Source organism: Argiope bruennichi, chromosome 3 (assembly GCF_947563725.1).
Source record: "Argiope bruennichi chromosome 3, qqArgBrue1.1, whole genome shotgun sequence".
Lineage (NCBI taxonomy): Eukaryota > Metazoa > Arthropoda > Arachnida > Araneae > Araneidae > Argiope > Argiope bruennichi.
Window position 1 is genome coordinate 115,075,575 of NC_079153.1, and position 16,233 is coordinate 115,091,807.

The 16,233-nt window shown below is 33.0% G+C and overlaps 1 protein-coding gene across 2 annotated transcripts; it reads right to left on the reverse strand.

The window, feature by feature from the left end:
• Positions 1–603: 603 nt before the first annotated feature.
• Positions 604–15,814, reverse strand: LOC129964292 (uncharacterized). 2 transcript variants are annotated; one of them, XM_056079063.1, is made up of 5 exons: positions 15,689–15,814; positions 9,137–9,196; positions 6,010–6,063; positions 3,448–3,517; positions 604–1,027 (listed from the first exon to the last, which is right to left on the reverse strand). In XM_056079063.1, the coding sequence occupies exons 1-5, from the start codon at positions 15,737–15,739 to the stop codon at positions 771–773; spliced, it is 492 nt and encodes a 163-aa protein (XP_055935038.1). In that variant the 5' UTR covers positions 15,740–15,814; the 3' UTR covers positions 604–770. The 2 variants fall into 2 exon arrangements, with proteins under 2 accessions (XP_055935038.1, XP_055935039.1); XM_056079064.1 differs by lacking the exon at positions 6,010–6,063.
• Between the last annotated feature and the right edge of the window lie 419 nt (positions 15,815–16,233).

The following is a 16,233-nucleotide window of genomic DNA, read 5'->3' on the forward strand; positions in this document are numbered from 1 at the left end:
ACCCTGATCAGAAAGTGTTTTGTCGTTTAACGGATCAATGCAGCAGATATGTCCCTTCTTTGGAATAAACGCCACTTACCTTTCTTGGAAAATGACCGAAGTCAGATACTTTAGTAAATGCGTGTTATATGACTAAGTGTCATTCATAGGGCACTTTGGGACAGAGTTAAGCGAAGAGAGTCGATAGAACTGGTTCAGGATCAGCCTCAGGATTTTAAACAGGAATTGTTTGAAATGTTGTTCAAAGGTGCCCCCCCCTCATAAAATTAGATAAGTGGAAATTAATTAGATTAATGAAACAATATGGTTTTCATCTGCGTAAACTGCAATTTTTCACGAACTGTGTAGTGTACATAGAATCAAATAAGTCATCCAAATAAAGCTTAGAGTCATGTTGAATTCCAGTGCATCGTGATTAATGCCCTTTGCATCCAAGAAAATCTGAAACAGTTCTGTTCTGTCTGTTAGATAGTTCTGTTTTATCTGTTCTGTCCGCGATTGAATAAATTGAAGTTCTGCATTTGCTATTATTTGCTACTGTACGCAAAACGAAACTTCTCACTGAATTATATTGTGTTGCCATCTTAACAAAAACTTTTGAAATGTGCTGATATAAATTTTTATTTACGAGTGTTAGAATTTTAAAATGTATTGTATACAGATATTGACTCCATGTTAAGAATTAGGTCCACTCTTTTGGCAGTTTGTGTCAGATATAATAAATCCGAAATTTTGCAAAACAGTAGGCACAGCTGAACACTAATTCCATGTTAAGAACAACACATACAGCCATGAAGAATAGGAAGATTTGAGGATTTCGTTTCTTTTGTAAAAAATGGAAATAGAGAGGAAACGGAAGAAGTAGCGCTTGCAACAGCAAGTCCTACAGTACTTCCAAGTCCTGCAGTACTTCCAAGTCCTACACTGCTTCCTTGCAAAGCTGCATATGTAGCTGCAGATTTTAAACCAACAGCTGGCAGCAAAGGAGGCACCAAAACCAAAGCTGTACCAACACCGGCTCCAAAGACTATTAGGCAAGAAAAAGAAGATATATAATTCGATATAATATTAGATATGTAATTCGATATAATATTAGATATATAATTCGATATAAATATTAGATATATAAGTCGATATAAATATTAGATATATCATTCGAAAATAATAAATTAATATAACGTTAATTTAATATAACATTCTAAACATGTTAGGTAGCTATCTGTCAAATCCAAATGCTGTAGGAGCCAAATAAAAAAAAAAATCTAAGTTTGTATGGGCTTTATTTTGAAAACATACACTATTAGGCCAATATTGTCCGGTCACTTGCAATTTCAGACTTTTGTTAAATATTTAGAAAAATATAGTTGGAGTTATCATGAAACTTCAGACATGTAAATAACATAATTCTGCGAATATTTTCTCCCGAAACCCCATAGGGGACCGTCGTTAAGTTGAAGAAGAACGAATGAATTTTGGATAACTATGCAAAACCTAATGAAGCAAAAGTTCCCAAACTTTATCGTGTGACTAAGAGGACTTTTTTAATAAATTTTGTTCGTGTTTATGAGAATAACACGTACACTCGTAGAGAAATTAAGGTTTTCATAAAAGCAATCTCAAATTTCACCGAGTTTTTTTACTTATAATTTGCAATTTATTAATATAAAATCGTGTTCTTTTCCGGAATCATGACAAAAGACATTGCGAACAATACCCAGCAGTCAGAATTAAAAAATGAGGATTGGCGAGCATAAGAATTGTAATTGACACAATGATATGAAATGATGACAAACCCTCTATATCATGCCAAGAATTATTAAAAAAATTAATATAATTAGATGCCCATAGGTGCTTTTTCAGTGCGAAAAAACTGTCTACATAATTTCTACACGAGTCCTGTAGTTCTCTACAACTGTTTCCATTCATGAAACATTGTTCCACAACGGAATAAAATTCAGTGTTTCAGCAATAAATTCTCATTGATTCCACAAACAAATCAAATAATGTTGTCTTTCAGATGTGACAAGATTGCAGATTGTTCTCGATTGGAATGATTTTTTTTAATGAAAAACCGTATTATTCAGCATGCTTGGAATTATGGAGAAATAGTTGTGGTTATCAGAAGGGCGTTGTATTATAACTCGGACTGTTATAAAATATTCATCTTCAGATTTTAAAATAAAAGGATTCATCTAGATTTTAATCAATAATTTCTTTAGCAACTCTTATTTTCACTGCTCAGTTGTTCCGGCATAAAAAAGAGGAATTACTGTACACTTCCGAGTATCCGGCCTAATGTGACGGAAGAGTAGGCCGGATAACAAAGAATCTGGATAGGCCAGAGTTCCTTGAATTCATTTCTTTGCCCCAATAATAGAAGACAGTTTTTATACCAAAACTCACTGCTATAATACGTATTTCCAAACTTCTTACTGAGTACTAAACCCTCCATTTATCTCCAGCTACGTAGAATATGAACGCGGCCCGGTAAATCATATAAGCAGTTGGCAGTTTCTGTTGTTGGACCAGAGTCTAGTAGCTGTATAACACGTAATTTCTCCTCCATAGGCGTTACAATTTTTTTTCGGTTATCAAGCATTTTGAAATCTTCACTGTGGTACACTTTAAAAGAAAACATTAGGCGTCCTCCAAGAACAATTTACGAATACTATACGCACTGTGCAGTTATGAGCAGGAACAGCAGCGACAATTGAGGTCTGTTACACTCTGATGTAACAATGAACAACGAGCAGAACGCTGCTCTTTTCCTGTCACATCTTGTATTTTGCACATGACACGTAGGAGGATCGTAGCAGACGCCCGCTTCCATTGCCTCAACAACGCTTGCCTTTCTTATTTAATTACGACAAAAGAAATCTAGGCCGGATAGTACGAACCAGATAATGCACTGTAATTTATTTTCCGTTCTTGCCTCGGAGCTGCATTGCTGGCACATGTTCGAAGGTAAGCACACGCGCAGAGAGATCGACTTCATCAAAAATCACAGAGAAATTACTACATTCCTCAGTGGAACACACTGTTGTGAAAATGCAAAGGGATATGGTAAATCCTGCGGTTCGTAAAGAGATTATGCTGAGTGTTTTATCGCACTGCAGCTCACATATTAACGAATTCTTGTATTAATCTCCTTTTTTTTTCTCCCCTCTATAAATCTCGAACACATAATTTATGCCGTTCAAACGTCTTCTCATTATGACACACAGAATCCATTGTGTGGCCCTTCCAGTTGGAAAAGTTTAATTTCAGCAATCCTATCATTACAACGCTTCTGTTCATTTTAAAAGAATTCTTTAGTGAAAGAAGTACTTTATAAACAGTTATATATCTTTATATTTTGCAGCATTTTGTTTTACTGAATGTTTCAATTAGAATCAATCAATATGGAGAAATAATTTTAAATAATAAAGAAACGGTTTGATTAATTACGGAAATATTTCATGTATTCATATTTCAGATCTTCTTCTGATTTCTTCTCCTCCTGTCTTGGAGCATCAGTCTGAAATGGAAGAAATATGAACCTAAAGCAATGTTATAAGATTAGCAATTATAATACTGCGATAAAAAATATTCGAAAAGCTTAATTTAAGATATATCTGTATGAAAAATACATATTTTTGAGAAGTTTCGTGGCCGAAAAGAGAGAAGACAATTTGAATTTTTAAACTTCACTTTTATTCCATGCTCATAGGCAGAATTTATGAACAAGAAGCGAGGATGAATTTGACGTCCGTTCACAAGCGATACAAGAGCAGAAAAGAGCGAAAAGCGGCAGAAATATTTATCCCAAATGATTTTATACTATGAGATTCTGATTGGGATTTTTTTTATAAGTGTCGATTTAGGTAAAGGAATCATAGGGATCTTTTAAAAGAATTTGTTTAGATCTACAAATTTTTATCCTTTCACTCGGAATGTGGGAACTTTTCAATTTAAGCAATTTTACAGAGCTTCTGTTGCATTAATTAAATAAAAAAAAGGTGGAATTGGATCAGGAAATAAAAGAACATTTTAGAATGAATTTAATATGGATTTATTTAAGATAAGGATTAGGAAAATAATTAAGATTTCATTTAGATTTAGAGATATCATTGCATATATATAATACAGACAATTATTTGCAAATAAATAAAATAGAGATCGAAGGAAATCCGTACAATTTCTTACCTTCAGTAAATTCATTAACGTTAGAAAAGGAAATAAATTAGAACCTATTTTTTTATATACTCAATGGCTTAATGTCGAGCATTCATCCATAAATTCCTATAATTATGTTGAGAATATTGTTAAAATGTCCATAAAACGATTCCTTCAATTTTCGATTTGCAATTGTGTTTTTGAAAAAATATATTTTCGAACCTCTAGTTCGAGATATTGAAGCATCATAATACGCTTGGCTCAATTCGTTTGTATTTATTTATCTTGATTACATTCACCATTGCATAGAATGTCCGTCAATCTATCATTATTCGGTAGTTAAAAATATTAATAATAATAAAATTTAGCCAAGTATCAAAATTCAGATCATCAAATAGCCTTTGAACAAATAGAAGAAACTTGTAAATTTTCACTTTTCACTTGCAACTTTTCGAAAAGAAAAAAGAAAAAAAAAAAGGCTAAAATAAGATTTGGTATAATTCAGAATATACAGTTTTAGCAACAGCGAACATAAGAACCTCCTAGATAAACACATCACTTTTCTTTCTTACAATAGTAGTTTATCGGTATGAGATGCGTTAGGATAGAACCTGGGACCTTGTGCTTAGAAGTCCAGTAACTAAACCAGGATACAAAAGCGCACGCTCGTGTAGCGTAGTTGTTAACTGGCTTATATGCTATTCACCACAGACTCTCCCTCCAGTGAGTCGGAGGTGAGACGAACGATATGGGTGTTGAGTGGTGATGAATTTTAGTAGCTGTTGTCTAATGGGCCTACCCAGTTGAGTAGCGAGTGTGTGTGGGTGAGTGGTTGCTGCTGCTGCTGCGCCAAGTGAGTCTGGCGACTTTGATTGCTGCGCCAAGTGAGTCTGACGACTTTGATTGCTGCGTCAAGTGAATCTGACGACTTTGGTTGCGGGTAGATGGCGCCATAACAGCTGTACGAAGGTTGAAAGTTCATCGTTCGAGGTCACCAATTTGGCGGGTGGTGTGAGCGAAGGATAGAACCTGGGACTTTATGGTTAGCAGTCCGGTAACCGTACAAAAGAGTACGCTCGTGTAGCGTAGTTGTTAACTGAATTATATGCTATTCACCACAGTAGTTTTCTTCCCCGCGGGGGCACTTCGAAATGAGGATGAGAAGTTTCCGGCCTGGTGGTTGGTTCTACACGAAAAGGTGAGGTCTGGCTCCTTCCATCGATGACGGGACGTACTTCCTTAGGGAAGGGCTGTCCCTTGGCCGGTGAGGGCCTTTAGGACTCAACCACAGTTCCCGCCTGTTGCAGTGGTCCGGTCCTTCAGTATTATTTATCCGTGTACCTTCGGGTGGTTCGGAGAGTCCTGATATGACTTAAACAATATGAAATTAAAACCTGAAAAATCTAAATTATTTCGGAAACAAAACTAAAAATATTTCGAAAGCGAAACTAAAAAATTATTTCGGAATCAAACTAAAAAATTAAAACTAAGAAAGTAAAAAAAAAGTTTAAAAAAAGCATCATTGTATTTAGAGAGCGCAGATGCAGCTACTACTAAACACACAGATAAACCTAGACTAATTAGTAATAAAAACCAAGTTAAAAGGGAAAAAAAAAAAAAAAAAAAAAAAAAATAGAATCTAAATTAAACCAAAAATTTTGGTATATGTAAACTGAAATTTACAGTTTTAAATTCTTAATACATTATTGTAGCTGGACTTCAAATTTTTAAAACTAGAACACGGGACAGGCGAAACTTTAAAAAAAAATATCTCCCTGCTGTCCATCACTGGACTGCCAGGGATGTTGAATTAGTAAGGATTGATTAGTAACCAATAAATATTAAATTATTTACTGGCTGGGGTCCTTCTGCTTCAGGGATGGATGACTCAGCACCGGCAGCGGTCCCCTATAAAGATAAGAAAAAATAGATAATAATAGGCAAACAATAACTTAGGGCTCTAATGGTGGATGCGGTTGTAACGAGATGAAATGGGGAACTTAATTGCTAAAGAGGTAAGGAAAAAGAGAGGTAAAATATACAAACCAATCCCGTGATGTAGTCCTTCTTCCTGAAAAGAAATAGATTTTGACAGGTCAAGAGCTAACTCAAATACATATAATAATAAATTGGTGTTACACGAATGTTACGCGTTGACCGATACAGGGCTGCTTCCACCTCCACGGCCCATATCTTTATATGTAAATTTCTTTCGTTAGTTCTGCTATATATTGTTACGAATCTGTGATGCGGCTTCCCAGCATAGTTGGTTCGATAGGAGGTTCCAGAGCTTGGCGACAAACTTGGCGACCATTTGGCGACGAATTTGGCGACTTTGGTACCAAAATAGATTATACCCGAAACATCGAGAATTTTCCCGATCCGTCCAGTAGGAACCGAGTTACGCCGCGAACGTTACTGATTGGTTGAGAGGTTTCTAGCCCCGCCTCCTGAGACCTATAAAAAGAAGCAGCCGCAGCTGCCGGGGAGTCGTCGCGAATTGAATAGTCGTAGTCGGAAGCGACAGAGAAGAGTAGTCGGGATCGACGGTGAAGAACTGGTCTTCCAGAGATAAGCGGAGCAGCGACGGAGTCAAGCTAGTGCTGAACTAAGCTGTGCGCTACTGTCTGCAGGAAAGTCTTGTTGTATGCTGTACGTCTCGGCTGAAGTTAATCGTCTTCTATGCTGTATATAGATGTCGTCTTTGTGCTGCCCTTTGTGTCTTCGTGTAAATAAACGTTGTTATTTCATTTTCTACTGCCGCCTGCTGATTGAGCGTTCTCCACACCATATAACTTCCACTATCCAAACGAACCCCGGAAATTTCGTAACAATATGATTTCAATGTTCTGTCAATTCTTCTAATTCCGACGGGGCAATTGTACAAGAATTCTCCCCACTGAAGTGGGTTGAGCTATGTAACAACTAACAACCATTGTAAAAATATAAAGCTTGTAATTTAATACTGCCCATGTAGGGACAATGATTATAAAGTTTTTTTGTGGAATAATAAATTTGTCCGTTGGGTTGGTTTGGCGCGCGGGATCTTCGGCGCGCTGGGGTGATTCCTGTTTACCCCTGTCCCCTTTAATGGTTTTACACCCTTTCTGAGTAAATTGGGAGACTTGAGGGTATTCACATGGATGCATCTAGATCGGAAAAACGCATGGTTGTATGGTTTCTGATTCTTCGATTGTCGTGGACCACTCTTGATTGATTACCTGCACCAAGGAAACACTATCAATTCAACACAATACCGCAGTACTCTAAAGAAAATACGGAAAGCAATCAAAAGCAAACGGCTAGTCCTTCTCACACAACAAGTGATCCTTCCCTGTGACAATGTCCTTCCACATGTCTCCCAAGCCCAAAAGACTTTTAAAAATTCCTTTGGAAAGTGTTGGAATACAGTCCGGATTTGTCACCCAGTGACTTCCACATCTTTGGACTACGTAAGAGAGCATTACAGGGGACGAGTTTCCATCCGGACGACGAGTGAAGGGAGCTGTGCAGGACTACTTCAATTCATTTTGATTTCTAATAAAAGTATTCTTTTCATTCAATTTGCCCATTTTTCATTGAGGCAACCGAATACATTAATTTAAATTGTTGGATTTTTTTTACTAATTTTTCATTGCTAACTGTGTTATTATAATTTCTACTTAAACATCAGATTAACTGTATCTGTGACGCAGAACGTTTTCACTTTCTCCCACTTTTTATTCTAATGTCGGGTTTACACTCGCCCAGTTATAACACGACCAGTAGGCAGCGCATGCGCAGAAAGGGACTGATTTACGTTTGCCACAATTTCATAAAATAGATTCAGACATTCCATACTTGTGTATGAATTGCCATTTTGGCGACCCTTCATTTTCCCTTTTCACTGCGTATCGTATTCAAATTATGGATATTTACACAAAGAAACATGATAAAATAAAAAAAAAATGATCAATATATTTAAATTTGAAAAACTGTAGAAAATAAATGACAAATAAAATGGGGGAAAAAAACCCTCTCGCATCAGAAAGAACAAAGAGAAAAAAATGTCAGAATTAATCTATAATAAGTGATCAATTTTTTCACGCCAAAAAACCGCCAAATTCTACAAATGCATGAGCAATAAGAAAAAATACAATACAGCGGCTTGTAGTTGTTCCGTCGGGACAATTACTTGCCATCGAACGAACAGAATTTTCCCGCCTTTCTACGCATGCGCTACCTACTGGCTGTCTTATACGCTCAATGTTCTTCGGATTTGATTAAAATAAATATTTTTGTAGTTCACAATTCTGATTCTAGAACAGAAGGTTGCGCGTATGAGTCCGAGTCACCATTATGGACTTTGGTATTTATGATCTTCATATTAAATATTAAATGCATATCTCCATATTAAAGTTTCTTAAAATGTATTTCAAAATGAAGAATTAACTCGATAAAGAAAATTGCGTTTCCATCGTTTAACAACAAAATTATTTATTTTAATCAACGAACAAGATTGAACATTGAAGCCACAGAGAATCAGAATAAAATAAAAGAATTATATATATGTATAATTCATTTAAATGAATTCTAGTAAGAATTACATGATGATTGATTTATTAAGACTATTTTCCCCCTATTTAAGAAGCTTTATACAGTTCTTTTCCTTAGCATTTCCTTAATTTTTTGTATATATGTTTATAAATTAAATTAAATCACAGGAAAAGGCAACACTATTTAAAAATCGAAGGAAATAAAAGTTTTTTTTTACCATTTACTGAAAAATATTTTTTTACAAATTATTTCTACTAAAAGAATTTTTTATTAGGAAAAAAACATTTATTGTGGATTTTCAAAATTTCGCATGTTTGCTTGATACAGCTGCAATGCTAATATCAATTATAAAATTGATTTGCGATTATTATTTTCATTTTATGTTTTTGATATCAGTTTTTCTTGATAATAAAAATCTTGATGAATAAAAATTATAATTTCTTACCGTAAATTTAGATTCATGTGCACAGCAATACACTTTGCAAGCTGCAGAGAAATATATATTCTGAAAAAACAAATTAAAGGAGATATAAATCTGAAATCCAAAATATGATAGATTGATAATGTTATAGACTTGATTTATTTGTTTTTATCAATTTTAAAATTTCTTTTTAACTATAGCAATGATAAAGTGCATATAAAAATTGTTTAATATTTTCATAACGCACATGCTCGCACGCACGCACACACACACACACACACACACACACACACACACACACACACACACACACACACACACACACACACACACACACACACACACACACACACACACACACACACACACACACATATAGTATCACCGATATTTTAAAATATTTTTTGATATGGAAAAAAAAAAAATACTCTATACGGAATAATACTGGTATATCCGAAAAGCTAGTTTTTAAAATTTCAAATGGTGTGAGAATAATTTCGGTGCAATAATATGCACTGAAATTGATATGAATTAATATAATTAAAAGTTAATTTATATTAAAGAAAAATATTTTTAATTAATTATAATTAAAAAAAATGTAAACCTTCTTAAAGGGTAGCTACTATCCATGAAGTAACTACGAGTCGAATTCAGTATCTGAAGCTCCAGCAGTATGTCTTATCACTTTCTGTATCATGAATGAGTATAACGTGGTTTACAGATAGTATTCAACATTGTCATCTTAAATATAATCTTCAAATAACAATTGTATATTCATGAAGGTAAACCCCCGCCTAGCTTTGGCATTCTATGAATTTCCTTTGGGTTCTATGAAAATTTATCGAGTAACATATCTTTAAGGAAGTCACTGAACGGACATGACGAAGTTAATCTTTAAAAGAACATCTCCAATTTTGCTATCGACCATCCTCCCCCCCTCCCAACCCCCCCCCCCCCCACTTACTCCGACGTTTCTCCATTGCTAAAAAATTAATTATCAAGATTCCCAAAAGTATAAGTAAATTGCCTAAAGCTGTAAAAATTCTATTTAGATCTACAATCCAATAAGCTGTCATCTACAATCAGCTATCTTTGAGTTACATAAACAGTCCTCTAACAGATGTCGAGTTATAAGGTACTGATGAACCAGAAATTCGCCTAAACCAAATTGGTGGAAGTGTTTTGGAAAGTATTCTTCATTATAAGCTATAACTCGTGGACATCTATCTATATATATATATACAGCGGTGGCCAAAATTGTGGACACTTTTGAAAATCGTTATGTTTTGTAACTTTGTATGTTTTCAGATGTTACATTTCACAAAATACAAACTCTCACGTATTATTTTAAAGATAATTTAATGCTGATTTCAATAAAAAAAGCAAAATTCAATATTTGCAATACAAAAAGTTATTCTTACTTTAATCTGAATAACTAACACAGTGATGAAGTGGATTGCAATTTCTAACTTTCCTGACAAATCACTGTTCTTTTCTGGGAACAAATCAAATGTTACTAACTACTAGCAGAAGTTGAGATCATGTTTAAAGTTGGAACAAGTCATTATTGTGCTCTTCTCTGTAGAAGTAAGACTGTTTTTTATGTAATTAAATTGCAAGTTAGAAGTTTCGTTAAACTTTTTAATATACAGTTGGTTTTGTAAATATTTCTAATATTTAGTCAAGAAGCCATGACATCAAATAAAAGAATATATTGGGCACCTAGAAAGAGAACCAAGATTATTTTGTTACTTGAATGTGGTCTTTCCTATGCTGAAATTGCAAGACAAATGGATGGTTCAGAACTGCATCTGGAGTCCGAAAATTTTGTTTACGTTATCAGGAGACAAATTCAATAAAAAGCAAAGGAGGAAATCGCTGGAAAAGGTGCATGCACCACATCTATTGATGACAGAACATGAAAAGGCTATGCCTCCAGGATAGAAGAATGTCATCAGCTGTCATCAGAAGTCAATTGAATGATTCTGGTATTATGTCAGTTCAAGAACAATCAGGAGAAGACTATTAGATGTTGTTGGATTAAGAAGAAAATAACCTTTTCTCAATTTACAGCAGCGTATAAAAAGATTACAGTGGACAAAGGAAGGCATTAATTGGACAGATGATCAGTGGTCACAAGTTTTACGGAGCAATGAAACAAACATATTGTTATTCGGTAGGATGGCGAAAATAGGTAAAACATAGAGTAGGCGAAGAGCTACATCCTGACTGCAGTCAGGCAACTATGAAGAACTCAGTTAATGTTATGATTTGGTCATGCATGTCAGCAGACGGTATTGGTCTCCTTCATGTTATCAATGGGGCATTAAATGCCAGAAAATACATTGACACTATTCTAGAGCCAAAACTTAACCTTCCAATCAGTGATCTCTGTCCCAACAGCGCATCATTTATTTTTCAGCCGGATTCAGCTCCTTGCCACACATAAAAAATATCGAAAGAGTGATTTAGTACAAAGAGAATTGAATTGTGATCATGGCCAGAAAACAGCCTGACTTCAAAATTATTGTGAACTTATGGCACCGTTTGAAAACTCTTGTACATATGAAACGTTCATCAAATAAAAGAGAATTAATTGAGGCTATAATTGTTTCCTGGCAATAACGAAGAAAGAGTTTAAAATTCATCAGCTCAATGAAACATCGATGTAAAGCTGTAATAAAAAATAAAGGCTACCCTACTAAGTACTTATTTGATGCACTGCAATCATCAGCATCAAATATATCTTGATAATTATTGCCGGTCAACTTTTTTGTACTGTAAATATTTGAATTTTGCTTTTTGTACTGGAATCAACATTAAATTCTCTTTAAAACGATATGTAAGAGTTTGCAGTTTGTGAAACGTTACATTTTCTATAAGTATATAAAATTAGAAAACATAAAACATTTCAAAAGTGTCCACAATTTTGGTCACCACTGTATATATTTAAAATACATAAATTTGAGAATTTTTTTTTTTCATAGCACTACGCCCGAAAAACACATTTTTAGCTTTGTGTCTTTTTGTGAACACGCTGCTTCGAACAAGAAAAAATTAACACACAATCTATAGATTTCTATCAAATTTTGGATAAAATCCATTCAGAGAATCAGTTGTCAGTTGGACCAGTTCTCCTAATGCAACTGAGCGCGACAACTACAAAATGTAAAACGCCTGAGAAATAAAATTTTGTGCAATCGTCAGCAACAACAACAACAAGAAAGGAACACTTCTGTATCTTTGCTATCTATTATCGCATCTTCATAAAAATTGAATTCGATGGAAATAACTCGAGGGAACTGGTTTGTTCCCGATAGATTAACTGATTGACTGAATTAATTAACATAGTTCATTAACTACTATCTCAGAATTTTTCTATTACGGAAATCGACATTTTTCAACAATTCAATAGATCAAGTATGTTAATGGATGTGCATTCAATTTCATTCCGAAATTTGCCGCAGCTCTTGAGATATAATTAATTTTATTTGATGAAAGTATTGCTCAAAAAGGGTCAACCCACTGGGGACAGCATGTTAACTGGGCTTGTTAATAGCAAATTAATTAATTAATTTATTAATACTTAATCACAGTGTTTGAGGAGATTCTGAAGAATCAGGAGAAATAAGCATACATTTTATCTGATACTGATAATGAAATGAATTATAGTGAAATATTACGAAGACGAAAACGTGCTAGGCAACTAATAAGTGATTCTGGTGAATTCTAATTCTGTAATCTAAGACACATCATCAATAGAATGGATTTGGAAAAATTAGATAATGTGCCTGAAATAAAGAAATTCAGAGAAGTGCATGGTGTAGAAGCTCTGATTTTGCAAAAACTAGGTGCTAATTCGAAGTCATTAGAAGTTTTTGAAGAAGTGTTGGATACGAACTGACGAATTACAATTACATCCATATCAATAATATAATTTTAATCAAAAATATGCAAGAATTATAAACTAAAACAAGTTTTTTAAAAATAAACGTTAAATGGTTATTTTATGCACAATTATTAAATCTTGCTGAAAAGGATTAATAAAGCTCATTTTAGTTTAGTTTAGTTTTAATAATATTAACGCCCATTTTAAAGCAACACTACGCCTATTTTGGGACGGACCTCGTAATTTTGAATTCTTGGACGACGACACCTGAGGACGACGAGGACGACACTTGAGTTGGAATCCCCTCTCCAAATTTCCACACTACACCAGCGAGAGGAAGTTTGTCCTCGACGGATTTAACATGCTCCTAATAAAGTCCAGAGAGCAACACTTAATCTGTCTTTCACCTATTGAACTGATGAGATAACTTCTTGATTATACGTACCGTGGGTATGAGATGGAGTAATGTAATGTGAACCAGGTGGACGTACTAAAAATTGAATAAAATCGGCGACTCCTATTTATGAATGATGACTGAAGCGACAGAAACTTTTGTTTCTAAATATTCAGTGGGAAAAAGATTATTAAAAATTTCCGAAAAATATTATTTAATTGATTTTTTGTATTTCTTTGAATTGAAGTTTCTTTCTATTTAACACCAGGAATTTTACAATGTGTCTGAAATGGAGTAAACCAATATAAAATTTAATTTCACGAATGAATTGAAATTCTTAGCATAAATTGATTGATATAAATAAGAATTGATCATGATTTTTTTTTGTTCATTATAAAATTTCAAACTTCTTGATTGAATAAAATCGGCGACTCCTATTTATGAATGATGACTGAAGCGACAGAAACTTTTGTTTCTAAATATTCAGTGGGAAAAAGATTATTAAAAATTTCCGAAAAATATTATTTAATTGATTTTTTGTATTTCTTTGAATTGAAGTTTCTTTCTATTTAACACCAGGAATTTTACAATGTGTCTGAAATGGAGTAAACCAATATAAAATTTAATTTCACGAATGAATTGAAATTCTTAGCATAAATTGATTGATATAAATAAGAATTGATCATGATTTTTTTTTGTTCATTATAAAATTTCAAACTTCTTTGCTTATAATTACAATGAAGTATAAAGAAGAATTTAGTGAAGTGAAACTGAATTCAAAAATAAATAAAACAAGGAAAACGAAAATAAAAGATTTTTTTTTTTTTTTTTTTTTTTACCTGTGACTTTAACTTAAAAATTTTTTTTGAGGTTTCCTATTACTTAAAAATAGGCTTAAAACTGGAATATTTGCTTTTAAAGGTCGATGGAGATTTCAATACATCGTTCAAAATGTCTGATTTCTTTTTTCAATCTGCAAATACTTGTTTCTGCTTCCGCACAGTATTTAATTAATGTTTAATAACAATTTAACATTCCTCAAATCTATATAACATTTATGAAAAAATTGACCCAATGCAGTTTTTAAATATAATGCGGAACAATCTGTATTTTTTCGAAATGATAAAAAGATACGAGATTTTAAAATTCTTTCTTGCAACAACTTTCACATTTTAATTTTAAAAGAAAATGTAGATAGAAAGATTTGTGATTCACCACGTTCTAATCCCTATGCACAAACAGCTAATATTTGTGGCACAGAAATTACTCTTATTACGTATTGTCGATTGGCAACAGTCAAATGAAAACAAAGCGCCATACAAATGTTTCGGACTGCTTCCTCGCACGGTTTTAAAGTTGAGCCAAATTCAATTCCCCACTTAATTAATAAATATAGCTGCAAAATATCTTTTGAATTTCTTAGCTAATTGAATTAAGTTTCGCAAAAAACTTAATTCAATCAGAGAAAAGAATATGAAACGATGTTAAGATATTAGAAACAAACATCAAACAAACAAAGCGTTAGAGATTAACCATCACCAGATGGCTGGTCTCTAAAACTTACGATGAAAACTATATCTTTCAAAACTATTATTTCCTAAGTTTGGATTTTACATAATCTTAACATTCAAAGAATTGCCTTATTTAATAATATTAATTTCATTTCCATTAAACTCATTTCTTTATTTTTATTATATTTTTTTTTGAAATTTATTTTGGTTTTAATCTATAACAAAATTATGATGCACTTCAAACTCATCCAACAAAAAATTCAATTGAGTGCTTTTGCCAGCATTAAAAGTTTGTCTTCTTTGAGCATCACCTTCGAAATAAAATTTTAACTCCCACTTTCATTTCATGGTATATACATTTTTAAAAATTTGCACCATAGTTATGTGTAGTGGACTCAGTCAATTAAATTCATGCCTTTCAGTTATTAAATAGATATTAAAAAAATGCATTCCATATTAATCATTTCCCTGGATAAAATACCAGTAAACTAAGCGAACAAGATGGTCGCCAAAGACAGATTGTATTATATATGTTTTTATTTTCTTTCATATGACGTTAAAATACATAGCTTTTAGTAATTAATTTAATATTGATAAATTTAATACTTTCTATAAATGTTTATTATGTTGCAAGGATCTTAAATATTGTCCAACAATACTGAAGAAAGATTTTAGTGAAGTTTTTGAAATAATTAATTAAATGGTAAAACCATAAAAATTATTTCATCATAAATTATATACTTCTGCTCGTATTATAATAAAAACGAAAAGTGGGGAATTACCTGTGTGAGTTGAAGAACAATAAAAAATAGCACTGTTGAAGTCGAAGCCATGTTTCCAATAAGATCTTGAAATGTCGAAAAGAATTTCACCTTTTTTATAACCTCACAACAAGTGAAACTTTTTTTAACTTTAGCACACGACACCAATTAAATATAAAAAACAAATTTGAAGATAAGATTCTGATATTGAAATAATATGATAAAGTATCATTTCAATAGGATTGATAGGTTCAATGTGTGAAATTATCAGCAATAAAAAGTTTTGTAATATATATTTATTCTACACTATTCTTAAAATAATTTTTAAAAAATAACACTTTGAAAATAAAAATAATCTATCAGGTTTTCAATGAAATAAAATCTATGTGCTTTAATTTGTTTATTCGGTTAAAAAATAAATGTTAAAGCACGTGCAGGTGTAACAGATAAAAGATGAAACAAAAGAGACAGAGACGGAGAGAAAAGAAAGGGAAATTCCCTTTAACGTATCTTACTTTCAGGCGTGAGCAAAATTCGCTTTGTTATATCTCTGGAATAAAATACAG